The 15,877-nt window shown below is 63.4% G+C and overlaps 1 protein-coding gene across 5 annotated transcripts in view; it reads right to left on the reverse strand.

Moving 5' to 3' along the window:
* Positions 1-14,887, reverse strand: part of LOC311532759 (anoctamin-7-like) — a 29,312-nt gene extending 14,425 nt beyond the window's left edge. For 4 of the 5 annotated variants that reach the window (XM_084651539.1, XM_084651538.1, XM_084651541.1 and 1 more), the window contains exons 1-11: positions 14,399-14,887; positions 11,677-11,776; positions 9,506-9,654; positions 7,021-7,128; positions 6,615-6,751; positions 4,118-4,175; positions 3,338-3,448; positions 2,891-3,056; positions 2,135-2,225; positions 1,629-1,725; positions 994-1,137 (exon numbers count right to left, since the gene is read on the reverse strand). In XM_084651539.1, the coding sequence (XP_084507665.1) occupies positions 994-1,137; positions 1,629-1,725; positions 2,135-2,225; positions 2,891-3,056; positions 3,338-3,448; positions 4,118-4,175; positions 6,615-6,751; positions 7,021-7,128; positions 9,506-9,654; positions 11,677-11,776; positions 14,399-14,530 (1,293 nt within the window). In that variant the 5' untranslated portion in view covers positions 14,531-14,887. The remainder of the gene's footprint in view (positions 1-993; positions 1,138-1,628; positions 1,726-2,134; positions 2,226-2,890; positions 3,057-3,337; positions 3,449-4,117; positions 4,176-6,614; positions 6,752-7,020; positions 7,129-9,505; positions 9,655-11,676; positions 11,777-14,398) is intronic. The other variant, XM_084651540.1, reaches the window with a different exon arrangement.
* Positions 14,888-15,877: the final 990 nt, after the last annotated feature.

Consider the following 15,877-nt stretch of genomic DNA (forward strand, 5'->3'; position numbering starts at 1 on the left):
TCTGGGAAGGTTCCGTGCTTCAGAGGACACAGTTAAAACAAGGGGCCAGACACGCTGAAGTAGCTTCCCTAGGAAATCTCTAGGAGGAGGCTCCTACTCCACAGATCTCCTTTCGGCGCATCACCCTGCGGGGGCCTTTTGTCCACTTAGGCCCTATTCAGGGGCTCTCCAGAGAGGCTAAAGGGGTGACTCTCACACTCACGGGGGTGCTAGTTCTGAGCATAAGCGGCGCAGAAATTGGGAGCCCAGAAGAACCTCCTAGGGGGGTTGAAGAACTAACCACCAGCCACAGCCCTGGTTCGAGTGAGGCGATCTCTGCTCAGCTGTTTAGCACGTGTGCAGGTTCCTTTATTGTTTAATCGATTTTCCCTGTAATGCTTTTACCATATGAACCAATGTACTTGCTGAGGAAGAGCTGGGTGGTGCCGTATAACTTCAGGCAACGCACCATTTGCAGCCTCTGGAGAGAAAGCAAAGTGCCAACGCTGGCCACCTGCCAGCCTGCTTTGCTGGGCAATAGCACTGTGTAAGCAGGGGGCTGCACAGCCTGGAAATACCCCAGGCAGCAGCGAGAGAGACGCAGGTCTCCACCCAAGGGAGGGGACAGCTGGGGAGCAGAAGGGTGGGGGCTCCTGGTGGGCTATTGAGGGGGATACAGGAACGGTGCCACCCGCCAACTCAGTGCCACTGCTGGGGGAGTCGGTGCATCACCGTGCTCGGCCGTGCTCCCGTGTCTGGGACGGGTGCCAGTTAGTGGTTGGAGGCCTGAAGAGAGAGTCTCCTTAAACGTCACTGGTCTGTGCCTGAGCTTTGGGGCAGGAGGTCTCGTTCCCTGCAGGGGGAGGTGTGTATCCAGCCATAGCCCCCTCTGGCCTCAGGGAGGAGACAGAAGGATCCCCGATGCACACACTTGCACCCATCCTGGCCAGCAAGGTGGCCTGGCGGCAGACGGACAGAGCCAGCCGTGGTGGATGGATGGTCGTGGGAACCCACCTCCTCCTCTTGGAAGTCCATGCAGTCCCAGTGGTGAGCCAGCATGGCGCTTTTCCTCTTCCAGTACTCCAGGAAGGTCACGGCCCAGAAGGACATGAAGACGCTGAAGAAAACCGTCCCGGGGTGATCAAACAGGTACCCGACCTGCAGGGGCACAGAATAGAGGGGCCACACGGCCTCTTCACCAGACGCAAAAGCCCTTTCCCCCTGCACATGCATTTACATCTTCACCGCCTCCATCTCACACCTCTAGCCTTGCTCCCTATAGCGCCTCCTGCTGGTGTGGGGGTAGCTGGATGCTCTCCTTGAGCCGGTGCCCCTAGACCTTTCCCACCTCGAGTGGGACAGGCCGGCGCTAGTTCCTGGGGCCGACACTACTGTGCCATTTCCTACAGCGCCTCCTGCTGGGAGATGCTGGGACTGGAGCAGCCAGGGGCTCCCCTGCAGTCAGAGCTCCAGTCCCCTCCCCACAGCTCCGAGCAGCGCCAGCGAAGGGAGCTCCAACACATGGCTTTGTGGGCGTCTGTGCAGGGAAAACCCCAAAGGTAGGGATTTCTCACTGCATCGAGCTGGGCCCCCTTGGGCAGCAGGGTCTGGGCCCTGTCTGCATTAACCCCCAAGCAGCCTTCCCTTACCTTAGCCATGGGGCAGATCTCCGAGATGTTCCAGGTCTCACACGTTTCGCAGAGCGGACACATGAGGAACTGGCCTCCGCTCTCACAGATCTCCTGCCTGGGGGGAGTGAGCACAGGGCTGGGTTAGCATCCATATCAAAGCACCTCGCTGTTTCGCCCCCACCCCCCTGTTTCGCCCCCACCCCCTTTCTTCTCACAGCAGTGACCCTATGGCTTTTGCTAGGCCTGGGAGCGGAGAGTGACGGGAGCTGCTGGAGTAGCCCCTATAGCCCCCCTCCCCCTCCCCCACAACTGCCCTGCCCCACCGGCCCTGCGAGAAGGCAGCACGGGGCACACAACAGTAACGGAGGCTGGAGGCGGCCTGTGAATTCCTGGGTCTGAGGGCTGGATGGCAGGGGGGGCGGCTGGGGGAGGGGGGAAGGGTAGCATGGCAGCTGTCTTCCTCACACACACCACGTCCCATTCCCCCCCCCCCCCCGCTCCCCACCCCAGCCCCACAGACTCACGCTGGCGTGTTGGTTCCCATGGCAAACAGGCCTGCGAGGAAGATCATGGTGCCCACGGCCGCAGCAGGGAGCAGCCAGGCTGTGTAGAAGCCTGCAGAGGGGACGGGCACGTGAGACCAGCCCCTGGAGGAGGGCGACACCGGGCACAGGAGACCCCCTCCCTCCCCTCTCCATCAAGGGTGGGGCACCAAGACCCCTGGGGCTGATGCTCTGTGTGGCTTGGGGCAAGTCCCTCCCTCGTCTGTGCCTCGGTTTCCCCAGCTGTAAAATGCGGACAACAATCCCGCCCCACCTGGCAGGCTGGAGGCAGGACTAAGGCACTCACAGAGCTCCCCATGGCACCTCGCTCGCCCTCTTCCACCCCACGCCTGCCCACGCCCCTGTGGAGCAGGAGCACGGGGCACCAGGGCAGCATCCACATGGCACTGCTGGCACTTAGCAGCAGCACCAAGGGAAAGAACCAGGAGAACTGCCCATGTGGTCCTGCCCCACGGCCCCTTCCGTATCAGTCAGGGTGCTGGGAGTCTGCCTCTGCTGGCCAGGACCCCGAGAGCCCTGGGCGGTGCCACCAGGCAGCACAGCCTGGGTGAGCCCGGCTGGGGGCAGAGAGAAGCCCCGGGGCTCTGTGTGTCCAGCAGGCTCCAGGAAGAATCCCCGTGATCCCCATCCCAGCCCCAAGCTGGCCCCTGGGATGCTCTAGGGGGCGGGGGCGGTGGGGCAGAGGCGGACAGAAGGGAGGAGGAGGTGGGCTCTCACCTAGCCAGGCGAAGTAGATGGCAATCTTCTCCCCGAAGTACTCGCAGATGTGATCCAGTGGCTGGTACCGGTACCAGCAACCCCACTGGGCCCAGAAGCGGTAGAGGACTTGGCGAGGGTTCAGGGCGTCATCGGGGACCTCAGACTCAGGCGTCTCGAAGGGGCCCTGGGTCAAGGCAACAGAGAGGGAGGTGGGTCGGCCACCTGCACAGCAAGGATGGGACAGGGTCTCTGCGGTGCCCAGGACCCCCGCCTAGTGCCAGCTGAATGGCTGCAGTGACCAGCCAGGACCTGCGGAGCCAGCAGCTGCCCCCCCGGACTCCCGATCCCAGCTCCAGAGGGACAGCTCCCTCCCAGGCCCCCCATCCCAGCTCCAGAGGGATGGCTCCCTCCCAGGCCCCCCCATCCCAGATCCGGAGGGAAGGCAGCCCACCCGGCAGCCCCTACCTCGTGCAGTGGGAAGGCAGCAGCGTACACCCGCTCGTTCAGCAGCCGGTTGATCCCGATCTCGGCGCGTTTCCGCTTCCCATAGACGGTGCGAGCCAGGATCTCATAGACCTGCCGACCCGAGGTGCGCGGCACCATCAGCAATGCCTGCCCTCGCCAGGGCTCACACAGAGCAGGAACCCAGCAAGCCCCGGCTAGGCACAGCCTTGTGGAGCTCACAACCTGGGCCTTGGGACGCTAACGGGAGCCTTTGCATTGACCTTTCTGGCCCAGCCCCCAGGGCAGGAGCTGCCCGCGGCTCTGATGCCCCCACACTCCCCTTGGCCTGTGCTAGATGCAGGGCAGAGGGAGCCTTCCTGACCCTTCCCCAGGCAATCAGCCATGCCCTAGAGCCTGAGATTGGATTCGAACACACGTCGCTGGTTCTAGCATTTCCCACCAGCTGTGGGGCCCACAGAAGCTAAAGCACAGAGCTGGGCCTGAAGCCATGAAGGGGGAATCTGGGTGGGGGTTTCCACACAGAGCTGGTGGGCTGGATCTGAGGGGTGGTTAAATCAGCCCATTAGAGAGCGAGGGGATTTCGATCTGGCCTCCCACCACATGACGGGTCCGCGGAGCTGTCTCTAGTGCGATGGGCAAGAGGGTTAATTCTGGACCCAAGCCTGAACCTTCAGCAGAGCCGCCCCTAGCAGAGCAGCCGCAGAGCTCAGGCTGCCTGGCATGGCTGGCGCAGAGGGGGGCAGGCCCCTGAGGTCCCCAGGCTCCCCCCACCCCACTTACGATGCGATGTCGCTGGGTGTTGCTGAAGTAGGAGTCCCGGGAGTCGCTGCCCAGGAACCTGGGGGGATAAACAACAAACAGCCTCGCTGCAGTGGGGCCAGGGGAAGAGAGAGCCAGGACGGTGCTGCCTGGCGGGCTTGGTCCCTGGGCCTGGGGTCCCCTAGGGTTGCCAGGTGTCCGGTTTTCGATGGGACCGTCCAGCTGAAAAGGGAACCTGGCAGTGTCCGGTCAGCACAGCTGACTGGGCGCTAAAAGTCCAGTTACCTGCAGTAACCAGCCTCTGCCACTGGGGGTGGGAAGAGCAGCAGCTGCTGCTGGAGCCTGGGGGTGCAGCTCTGCCTAGCAGCTGCTGCTCTTCCCACCCCCCAGCCCCATGGCGAGAACTGGGTGGCTCCTGGACCAGGCTCCAAAGTAGGTCCCAGCGCCATCCAGGGTGGGGGGGGGGTGTTACCTGTCTGCCCCCCACACCTCCCACTGTGCCCCGATTTCCCCAGCCCCTCACTCAGGGACCCCCCTCCCTTCTCCGCTGTGCCGTGATTTCCCCACCCCAGCCCCTTGCCCCGGGGGCTGACCCCTGCCGTGCCACGCTGTGCCCCGAATGGACAGACTCGGCCTCAGCTCCTCCCAGCCCGGTTCTGCTGGCACCAGCTGAGTCCCAGGGGAGGGGGAGTGAGCAACGGGGGCGGGGGGGAGAGCAAGCGACAGAGGGGGTAAGGGGAGCACACTACAGGTGGGGCCGGGGGGCCTCAAAGGAAGAGGTGGGGCAGAGGGCGGGGCCTCGGGGAAGGGGCAGAGCAGGGGTGTTCGGTTTTCAGGGATTAGAAAGTTAGCAACCCTACCGCTGCCTCCAGCCAAGCCTCAGGGGGACCCTGCGAGGTGTTGGCTTTGCTCCAGCGCCCTCGAGAGGGTCACGCGGGCAACACATGGTCTCCTCCGCCCAGGGATTTATTCCAGGCCCGTCACCGGGGTATCTGAGCGCCTTCCAGAGTGCAGGACGTGCCATGAGTAGCAGGAAGGGTGGCCCAGTGGTCAGGGAAGCAGCCTGGACTTGGGAGGCCTGGGTTTGAATCCCTGCTCTGCCACAGACTCCCTGTGTGACCCTGGGCATGTCACTCAGTGTCTCTGGGCTCTCGGCCCAGCAGGGCCCAACCCCAGCCAGACTCCCGGGAAGTGGGGGAGGATAAACCCAGTCAAGACAGGGAACTGCTCAGATACTGCGGTGATGGGCCGGGGGCCAAGAACCTGTGAGTCACCCAGCCCCCAAAGGGATGGGAGGGTCCATTCCTGACCCTCCCAGATATCCTGACACGCAGCAAGGGAAAGGGCCCGATCCAGCCCCGCTGCCTTGGTGGGAGCAGGCTGGGCATGAGTCTGCAAGACGCAGCACCGAGCCAGCACGTGCTGCATGGCGGGAAGTGGCTGCTCTCAAGCACCCAGGCAGCCGCTGCCTCTGAAAGCCCTTCCAGTCACCTGCCTTCACCGTCTGCTGGCCTCTCTGGGAACATCCCACTGGCAGGGTGTGACGAAGTGGGACTGTTCTTAATGTTTCCTCTGAATAGTCTGGGGGTGCCTCAGTTTCCCCTATGTAGTTCTTAAGTATCTAGGTGGTGGGGTAATGGTGTATGATCATTGCAGAGCCCTAGAGGGCAGGTGTGTGTAGGGGTCTGGACACAGGGAATGGCCGACACCCTGTTTCCTGGCACGGAGGGGCAGAGGATGCTGAATGCTCCGAGGTCAGACCCAGGAAGGTGGAAGCTGTGTGAGCTGTGTGCCCTGCAGACAGGCTGCTCACAGGAAGGCGACTGCCCCAGAGTCCTGCCTGGCTTCATGGGGAGCAGTTCCAGAGCATCGCCCGGGGACTCCGTGACACAGGGCCAGGCCCTCAGCAGGGGGCTTCCCTGCACAAACAGCCCAGGAGGTGAGGGCTGGGAGTTACTTTCCTGGCAATGCTTCCACTCGCCCCCCTGCCTTGAAATTCAGACTAGGATCTGCCCCCGGTTGCTTGACTACAAACTCATCTGTGTCAAGGGCTGGAAAATCTCTTCCCCTGAGATGGGCACCAGGGGCTCTGATCAATTGCTCTCACAGAGCCCGGCAAACCAGGTCCCACAACAGCCAGTGGTCAGTCAGGGCTCGGAGAAGGCCCGTGGGCTAGGGGTCGTGGCTCAGGAGCATTAGCAGAGCTGGGGGGGGGCAGCACAGGTGGGCATCAGGTGTGTTTGGCTGGCTCGGTACATAACTATACAAAGCCAAAGGGCTGGGATGTCAGGGGGGCTGCGGGTCGGGATTGAGGGGCACCGGCAGAGCTGGGCCAGGGAAGCTATCGATTTTATGAACATCACGTTCAGCCCCAAGCAGCTGCCTGGCGAGTTACCCACACGGCATCGCTGGACAGGAACTCGCGGGCACCAGGGGAGGGTTTCCCTCAGCCCCAGCCCACTGGGAGCGGCTGCCCCCTCCTCTCCCCTCCCCGGCCCGCTCGCCCGCCCAGACTCACTTGTCCAGCTTGGACCGTCGGAAGGCGCAGGTGTAATAGTCCACGGGCTGGTTGGGGATGTGCTGGTGCAGCAGGTTGGGGATGCACAGACTCCCCAGGACCCCGGCGGAGCTGTTCCAGTCCGGGTTGGGCTGGGCCTGCGGTCAGGATTGAGCGTCAGGGCTGGGGGCGGCCAGGGGAACCTCCCCGACAGACAGTCGCCTCCGGGCGGAGACGGGGCCCGTCCCCCCACTACTTCCTACCCCCAGGGGGGCCGAGCGGAGCTGGGGACGTGGGGGCTGGGATAGTAGGGGGCTACGGGTCAGGATTGAGGGGTGCCGGCAGAGTTGGGTAGGAGGCACCCTCCCCCAGCAAAGGGCAATGGGGGGCCGGTGGGAGAGACCCCGCCCCGCCGGGGCGCACGGACCTGCAGGGGGGCTCGCATGCACAGCTCCTCGGCATAGTACACCAGCACGTCCCACGGGGCGCTCAGCTTCAGGTAGTGGATGGTCTTCCGCTCGCTCCGCATCTCCTCCTGGGGGGGAAGCAGGAGGGGGCTGAACACGGAGCCCCCAGAGGGGCAGAGCTGCCATGTGCCAGCGTCCAGGGGCAGCTCCAGGCCAGGGCCTATAGGGCAGGGATGGGACACACAGCCCTGGGGTCAGGCAGGAGACAGCCGCCTTCTCCCCCACTGCCTTCACCTGGGGCCAGCAAGGCCTCGAGATCCCCCCAATGCACAGTCACCCCAATCAGCAGCAGCCAGGCCTGGCTGGAGCAGGGAGGAACGTGGGACGGGGGCAAGGCCTTGGGAAGGAGGGACGTGGTGAGGGCCTGGGGGGCATGGGATGCAGCAGGGGCCTGGACCCTGTGGGGAGCTGGGGCTCGGAGGAGGGGACACTGCAGGGGGTCAGGCCTGGAGCGGGGAGGGACATGCCAGGGGCCTTGGTTGCCAGGCATCCAGTTTTTGACCGAAACACCCAGTCAAAAAGGGACTCTGGGGGCTCCGGTCAGCGGGGCAGTGGGGGCTGGGGGCTAAGGCAGGCTCCCTGCCTGCCCAGAATTCACATGGCCGCCAGCTCCCTGTGGCTCCTAGGCGCGAGGGCGGCTCCGGGCGCTGCCCCCACCCCTAGTGCTGGCTCCGCAGCTCCCATTGGCCAGGAACTGCAACCAATGGAAGCTGGGGGGCAGCACCTGCGGGCACAAGGGCAGCACACGACACCTCCCTGGCCGCCCATGCGGCTCGGAGCCTCAGGGACCTGGCGGCCGCTTCCTGGGAGCTGCGGTGAGCCCCACCAGGACCCCACACCCCGAACCCCCTCCCACAGCCCGCAGTCCCCTCCTGCACTCAAACTCCCTCCTGGAGCCCGCACCCCGTCCACACCCTGCCCTAGCCCCCTACTGCGCCCCAAACCCTTCATCCCCGGCCCCACCCCAGAGCCCGCACCCCCAGCCAGAGCCCTCACCCCCCTCCCACACTCCAACCCTCTGCCCCAGCCCAGCTAAAGTGAATGAGGGTGGGAGAGAGCGAGCAGTGGAGGAAGGGAGGATGGAGCGAGTGGGAGCGGGGCCTCGGAGAAGGGGCAGGGCATGGGGGGGCCTCGGAGAAGGGGCTGGGATGTTCGGTTTTGTGCGATTAGAAAGTTGGCAACCCTACAGGGGCTTGGGGCCCAGGGGGAGAGGGACCGGGGGAGGGGTCTGGGGGGGGGGTGGGACACAGCAGGGGTTCAGGGCCCAGGAGAGAGGAAGGATGCGGCCGTGACCGAGGGGGGAGGCACATGGCAGGGGCCAGGGGTCCAGGTGGTGGAGGGACATGGTGGGGACTGGAGCGGGGAGGCACATGGCAGGGGCCCTAGGCCCAGAGGGGAGGAGAGACATGGCAGGGGCCCGGGAGCAGGGATGCGGCGGGTACCTGGGTGGGAGGGTCACACCAGGGGCCCAGAGGGGAGGAAGGAGGAACACGTTGGGGACCCAGGGTGGGGCAGGCACACGGCAGGGGCCTGGGGCCCAGGGGGGAGAAAGGAGGAACGCGATTGGGACCCAGGGGGGGTGAAGCACGTGGCAGGGGCCTGGGACCCAGGGGGAGAAGGGACGCGACAGGGACCTGGGGGAGGCACGTGGCAGGGGCCCGGGGCCCAGGGGGAGGAGGGACATGACAGGGACCTGGGGGAGGCACGTGGCAGGGGCCCGGGGCCCAGGGGGAGGAGGGACGCGACAGGGCCTGGGGGGAGGCACGTGGCAGGGGCCCGGGGCCCAGGGGGAGGAGGGACATGACAGGGACCTGGGGGAGGCACGTGGCAGGGGCCCGGGGCCCAGGGGGAGGAGGGACGTGACAGGACCTGGGGGGAGGCACATGGCAGGGGCCCGGGGGGAGGAGGGACGTGACAGGACCTGGGGGGAGGCACGTGGCAGGGGCCCGGGGCCCAGGGGGAGGAGGGACGCGACAGGGACCTGGGAGGAGGCACGTGGCAGGGGCCCGGGGCCCAGGGGGAGGAGGGACGCGACAGGGACCTGGGGGGAGGTACGTGGCAGGGGCCCGGAGCCCAGGGGGAGGAGGGACGCGACAGGGCCTGGGGGGAGGTACGTGGCAGGGGCCTGGGGCCCAGGGGGAGGAGGGACGTGACAGGGACCTGGGAGAGGCACGTGGCAGGGGCCCGGGGCCCAGGGGGAGGAGGGACGTGACAGGGACCTGGGAGAGGCACGTGGCAGGGGCCCGGGGCCCAGGGGGAGGAGGGACGTGACAGGGACCTGGGAGAGGCACGTGGCAGGGGCCCGGGGCCCAGGGGGAGGAGGGACGTGACAGGGACCTGGGAGAGGCATGTGGCAGGGGCCCGGGGCCCAGGGGGAGGAGGGACGTGACAGGGACCTGGGGGAGGCACGTGGCAGGGGCCCACGGGATAAGTCTCTCCTCTTACCTTCTCCATCAGCAGCCCGGCATTTCTCAGGTTGTTGAGGAACTTCCTCTTCCAGTGCTCGCGGTGCCCGTCTGTCCGGTCGTCTCTGGCCAGCTTCCCCCTCCTCTTCTTCAGGGGGCGCACCTTCTCCTCCCAGACCAGCACAAAGTCTGCGGGGGCAAAGGGGAGGGGGCTGCGGTCCAGCCCTGCACAGGGCCAGGGGGTGGGAGCCTCCCGCAGGGCTGGACTCACGGTGATAATAAAGTACCAAGACCACGCACAGGATGGGTGGGGGGGAGGGCAGCAGCCCTAGGGCCCCTAGGGTCGGGTGGGGGCCCACACATGCCACCACTGCCCCCTGCTGGAGGGAACATCAGCCTCCCTCTGGCACATGAAGCCCTCGTTCTCCACCAGCGGGGGCTCCTCACCGCTAGCCTTAGTGGAGATTCCCCTGGCACTGCAGCGGGCGTGGCCTCGGGCTCTGCGGCAGGACTGTCTAGCTGGCAAACAGGAAGCCCCTGCAGCCGCAGCCCACAGGTGTGAGCAGGGCACTGGGGAGGGAGGGAGCATAGAATCATAGAATCATAGAATATCAGGGTTGGAAGAAACCTCAGTAGGTCATCTAGTCCAACCCCCTGCTCAAAAGCAGGACCCATCCCCAATTAAATCATCCCAGCCAGGGCTTTGTCAAGCCTGACCTTAAAAACTTCTAAGGAAGGAGATTCTACCACCTCCCTAGGCAACGCATTCCAGTGTTTCACCACCCTCCTAGTGAAAAAGTTTTTCCTAATATCCAACCTAAACCTCCCCCCACTGCAACTTGAGACCATTACTCCTTGTCCTGTCCTCTTCCACCACTGAGAATAGTCTAGAACCATCCTCTCTGGAACCACCTCTCAGGTAGTTGAAAGCAGCTATCAAATCCCCCCTCATTCTTCTCTTCCGCAGACTCAACAATCCCAGCTCCCTCAGCCTCTCCTCATAAGTCATGTGTTCCAGTCCCCTAATCATTTTTGTTGCCCTTCGCTGGACTCTTTCCAATTTATCCACATCCTTCTTGTAGTGTGGGGCCCAAAACTGGACACAGTACTCCAGATGAGGCCTCACCAATGTCGAATAGAGGGGAACGATCACGTCCCTCGATCTGCTCGCTATGCCCCTACTTATACATCCCAAAATGCCATTGGCCTTCTTGGCAACAAGGGCACACTGCTGACTCATATCCAGCTTCTCGTCCACTGTCACCCCTAGGTCCTTTTCCGCAGAACTGCTGCCGAGCCATTCGGTCCCTAGTCTGTAGCGGTGCATTGGGTTCTTCCGTCCTAAGTGCAGGACCCTGCACTTATCCTTATTGAACCTCATCAGATTTCTTTTGACCCAATCCTCGAATTTGTCTAGGTCCCTCTGTATCCTATCCCTGCCCTCCAGCGTATCTACCACTCCTCCCAGTTTAGTGTCATCCGCAAATTTGCTGAGAGTGCAATCCACACCATCCTCCAGATCATTTATGAAGATATTGAACAAAAGCGGCCCCAGGACCGACCCCTGGGGCACTCCACTTGACACCGGCTGCCAACTAGACATGGAGCCATTGATCACTAATGTAGCCAAGCAAAGGGCTTTGGATCGTTTCATTACTGCTCAGGACAATGTACGTTAGCCGGTAGAACCCTCTGCCACATGATGTTGCCAAGGGAAAGAGATGTGGGGAGCACACGTTCGCAGAGCAAGCAGGGTCATGGGGCTGGGACGCAAGAGATGGAGGGTCACTTCTTGGCTCTGCTGCTGACCCCCTGGGTGTCCTTAAAAAAGTCACTTGCTCTTTGTGCCTCTGCCTGGGGCAACGAGCATCTCTGTGCCCAGCCCCCAGAACAGCCCGGGAGGCCCATTGGCAGTTGGCACAAGGCAAAAGATCTCCGGGGCTGCTCTATGGCAGATTGCAGAGGGCAGGGACATAGGGTGGCATAGAGACACCTGGGTCCCCCTCCTGGGCTGCGCTGGGCCCAACTCACACAGACAGAGAGGGCCCTGCGCGGGCACATGTCCCTCTCTGGGCTCCTCTGGCTGGAGCCCACTGGGCTCTTCGGAGAGCCTGGGCTGGCAGCCACCCACTCCCAGCTGGTTCCCCCGTGGCACGAGCACTGCTCCCAGACAGGGGGCCCGGGGGGCTGCCAGGGCAAAGGGGCGCTCACCAATCTGGGTTTGCCCATCTCGGAAGTAGTTGCCCCTGACGTTGGGGCTGTAGCCTTCGTCAGCGTGCACGTAGATGGAATCGTCCTTGTCCTCTTCCTCCTGTGGCCAGGAAACAAGAGGGGCAGGGGAGGCATGTTGGGGACAGAGGAGGTGCGTTGGGGGCAGGGGAGGCATGTTGGGGGCAGGGGAGGTGTGATGGGATCAGAGAGAAACCGTGCAGCTCCCGCGCCCTGGGCCAGCCTCGTCCCCATGCCCAAGGTCGGATTCGTTGTTTCTGTGGGGGGGAGCAGGGAAATGTTTCCGTGCTCAAGAAACCTAGAGGAGGAACCTAGAGCCAGATGGGCTGCTTCACCCCACAGCCCTGCCGATGCCTCTCAGTCCAGACCCGCAGCCCCCCTGATATCCCAGCCCTCAGCTCACCCCCCACCAGCTCTGCCAGTGCCCCTCACGCCCGACCCGCAGCCCCCTGCCAGACCAGCCCTGGGCTCACCCCCTCACACACACACACACAACCCTGCCGGTGCCCCTCAGTCCTGACCTGCAGCCCCCGGCTATCCCAGCCCCAGGCTCCCTCCCCATGGTTCTGCAGATGCGCTACAGAACGCCAGCTATCCCGAAGGCCAAACCTTCACCTCGCTTACCGCCCTGGGTCTGTGCGGAGGCCCCCACCCCCCGGACACCATCTCTGTTAGCTCAAGGAGAAGTCAGCACACGGAAGAGCGAGAAACCAGGCTCTACTGGGGATTCTCACACCGGGTCGGGCTCAAATCGGGCAGCCCCTGAACTGCAATGACCCCCCCCCCCCCCAGTCTGCGTTCGGCATCCTCTGCTCTCTCCTCCTCTAACTCCCGGTCCTCACCATTAAGCCAGGGCAGGGGCTGAAATGCCCCCCAGTAAGTGACCGAGGGAGCTTTGCAGAGGCCTAGCCGAGAGCAGTGGCGGTTCTCTGCCGGCTAACCATTGTGGGCTGCAGCCGCACGAGACGTATACTCCCTGTGTGGCCCTGAGCATGGGACACGGGCTGCAGCATGCTGACTGGGCTGCAAGCGGCCCGCGGGCTGAAAGCCGCTGGCCTAGGGAGAGGGCCCCGAGCTAGCTGGGACTATAAACCCACCTGAACCAGGGCAGGGGCTGGGCTGGGACTCTGGAATGACTGAGGGGAAGGGGAGGGTTGGATTATGGGGGGGGGGGGGGACTGGGCAGCTATGGCTCCCCTCCCCCAAACTCCTGCGGGGATTCTATCACAAAGGCAGTTCCCAGAGATCGGGGACATGGGAAGAGCTGCAGTTTGTGAAATTGACAAACTCCCCCCACCCCACCCCCCAGGACTCAGCACCACCAAGGGCATCGCCCCTGGAAAGAGGGGCTTGCTGGGGGGGGAGGGAACACGAGGGTTGGAATAGAAACCGCCGGGAAAGCAGCCTTTCCAGCTGTGGCAAAGCAGAGAGGATGGGGCCGATGCCAGGGTGGCAGATGCCCCTGGGGAAGCCCGTCTGGTTGCCTCGGGGCTGCCACCCACAGCTGGCTCAGCTGCTGCACTGCAGTGTGGGGGAGGCAGGCGGCATGGGAGTACCGGCCGGTCTAGGGTGGATCACGGGCAGGGGCGTTTGCTGCCCTCCAGATGGGTGCTGCGTGGTGCGAGCTGTTTCTGTTGGAGCTCCCAGTCTTTAGCTGGAGCAGAGGCTCCTTGGGGCCAGGGGTGCCCTGAGCCAGGGAGGACAGAGGGATCCCTGCTCCAGCCCCACACATGCCTGTCTGTCTGTCCATCCGCTATGAAAAGAGTAGAATCTGCAAACTGAACGTGCACTGGGGAGCTCACCGCTCCCAGCTCAGACCCCGGGCCTACAGAGGCCTTTGGGGACGAGGGGGGAACTGGCAACGCCCCCCACAGCCTGCGCTGGGGGCACTCATGGGAATCGGAGCTGCTGGCTCCCCAGCAGTGATCTAGGGGGTCTCTTGTCTATTGCCAGCATGCACGGCTCAGGGTGAACCACCAGCCCTAGTGACTGCAAGGCAGCAATTCTGCAAGGGCCACAAGCAAAACGAGTTTGTCGGTCTCAGCTTAGTCTTTCGCTGGCATTGGTCTCCGGCCCCAAAACGATACACGGTTTGGCCAGTGGCGCCGGGCCCTGGGAGAGCTGGGGGTGGGTGGGGCGGGGCTGCAGACTGGGACTGCGGGGTGACGGCAGAGCGGTGGGTTGGGGGCACAGAGCCGGAGTAGCTGGGGATTTTCACAAAACCAATCCACCCAGTTTTCCACACACCCGTCCGTGTTCCGCCCGGGGGCGTGGGGGCTGGGCTGCGTGCGCGTTGGACACTATGGAAACCGCCAGGTGTTTTTCTCACCAGTGCAGGCAAGATTTATGAAAACAAGGATGAAACCAACTGCACCCCCCAACCCCCTGCCATGGAACACCTGAGAATACCCCCCCCCCCACACACACACACTCTATCACAACAGCCCCCTAGCCAGGTAGCACCGGCAAACACCCACAATCACCACCGCCAGCCGTGCCGCCAGGACAAGGCTAGGGTTGCTGAGCTCCAGGAACGCCTGGGCCCGATTCTGTTCTCCCTCCCTTGCAGTCTGCAGTGTTGCACTGGGCCTCAGGAAGAGCAGACCCCGGACCCCTCTCTGTGCAGCAGCCCTGCCGGCCCGGAGCAGCCGGCCACCTGAAGGGCTCTGTCAGCCGCTCTCCCCGCGTGCCCCCTCGTACTCACGAAGCCGCCGTAGGGCACCCCGTTGTAGATGGTGCCGGAGGAGTCGCTGGACAGGCGGGAGCGGCTTTTGTCCAGGGCGATGAGCAGGCTGGCGTCCTGAGCGCCTGCCTCCGACCCCTTCTTCCGGATCATGGCGCTGGATCTGCGATGCCAACCTCAGGACCTTGCTGCCATGGCCCCCCGGGGGACCAGAGCGAGAGTACCCAGGAGCAATTGCTACCCCAAAAGGGGAGCCGTTGGGGGCCTGGGCTCCAGCCCCAGGGCTGCACTGAGCACCATGTGGGGGCGTGCGGTCTGTACTCCAGGAGCCCCCGTTCAAAGCATCCCTGCGCCTGGAGGTGGGTGAGAGGTGATGGCAGAGGGAGAAGGAAGCATCGTAATTCCTAGTGAACCAGCAGCTGCGATGGGACCCCCCTTCCTGCCCTCTGTGCACGCCCCCGCGACGGAGCTGCCAGGGGAACGGGGTCCAGCAGCAGCAGCAGCTGCCTGGCAGTGGCTGGTAATTATGGAGCTCCGATCAGTGCAGGATGTAGGCGCTGCTGGAGGAGGAGACTGGAGTCCTGAGGGGGGGTGTGCAGGAGGGGGGTAGATGGATGCAGCCTTTCCATGCCAGGCAGACAGCCGCAGATGCAGACCTGCTCCGGGGTGGGGCTGAGGTGTCTCTGGGCCCCACATGGCACAAGGGGTCAACAGCAGTGAATTGCACAGCAGGGCAGAACGGGCTGATGCAAGATAGAGTCACACAGCCAAAGGATTAAGGGCTTGTCCCCCTTCTACGTGTAGGAGGCAGCATCACCTAGTGGTTACAGCCACGCTCAGCTAACTGGTGCCAAAACAGCACCAGTTTGGAACAGCGTCCCCCCAGCCCACACAGGATCCCAAAGCGCTGCACACACTCGATGAATTAAGCTGCACAACCCCTCTCCTGCTTCACAGATGGGGAAACTGAGGCACAGAGCGGGCACCCACATTCATGGCAGGAATTGAACTCTGACCTTCTGATTCCCAGGCCAGCGCTCTAACTGCACATCTACCTGTCTCTCGCTCTAGCTAGGGGCTGGTTACTAGCCTAAAGAGCCACTAAGCTACAAGCTCAGGGGAAGCCAACAATAAGATCCCCCCTCCCCCGCAGAAAGGGAATGAATTTTAAAAGCCCAGTTCACTTTGCTGCGTTTCTGCCGTTTCTTTACGGTTTTGGCCATTTTGTGCAAGGAAAAGAGACACTTCGGTTTTGGCCATAGCCACGTCAATTGCGCTTCCAGGCTCTCCTGCAGCAGGTCAGAGCTGCAGTCTGTGAGCTGGTGTTTTAGAAAACAGCCTTGACTGGAATCCCGACCCATGTGCATCGGGTCTCAGCATCCGTAATCCTCTGGCCCTTACAAAGCTTGGGCCCAGCCCGGTCTGATGGCAGCTTCCTCTGGGCTGCCTGAAATGGGGCTCTCTGCAGAGGATGCTATTAGAGAAATGACGTCAGTTACA

This window comes from Lepidochelys olivacea (genome assembly GCF_965140295.1).
Source record: "Lepidochelys olivacea isolate rLepOli2 genome assembly, chromosome: 18".
In the NCBI taxonomy this organism is placed as follows: Eukaryota; Metazoa; Chordata; order Testudines; family Cheloniidae; genus Lepidochelys; species Lepidochelys olivacea.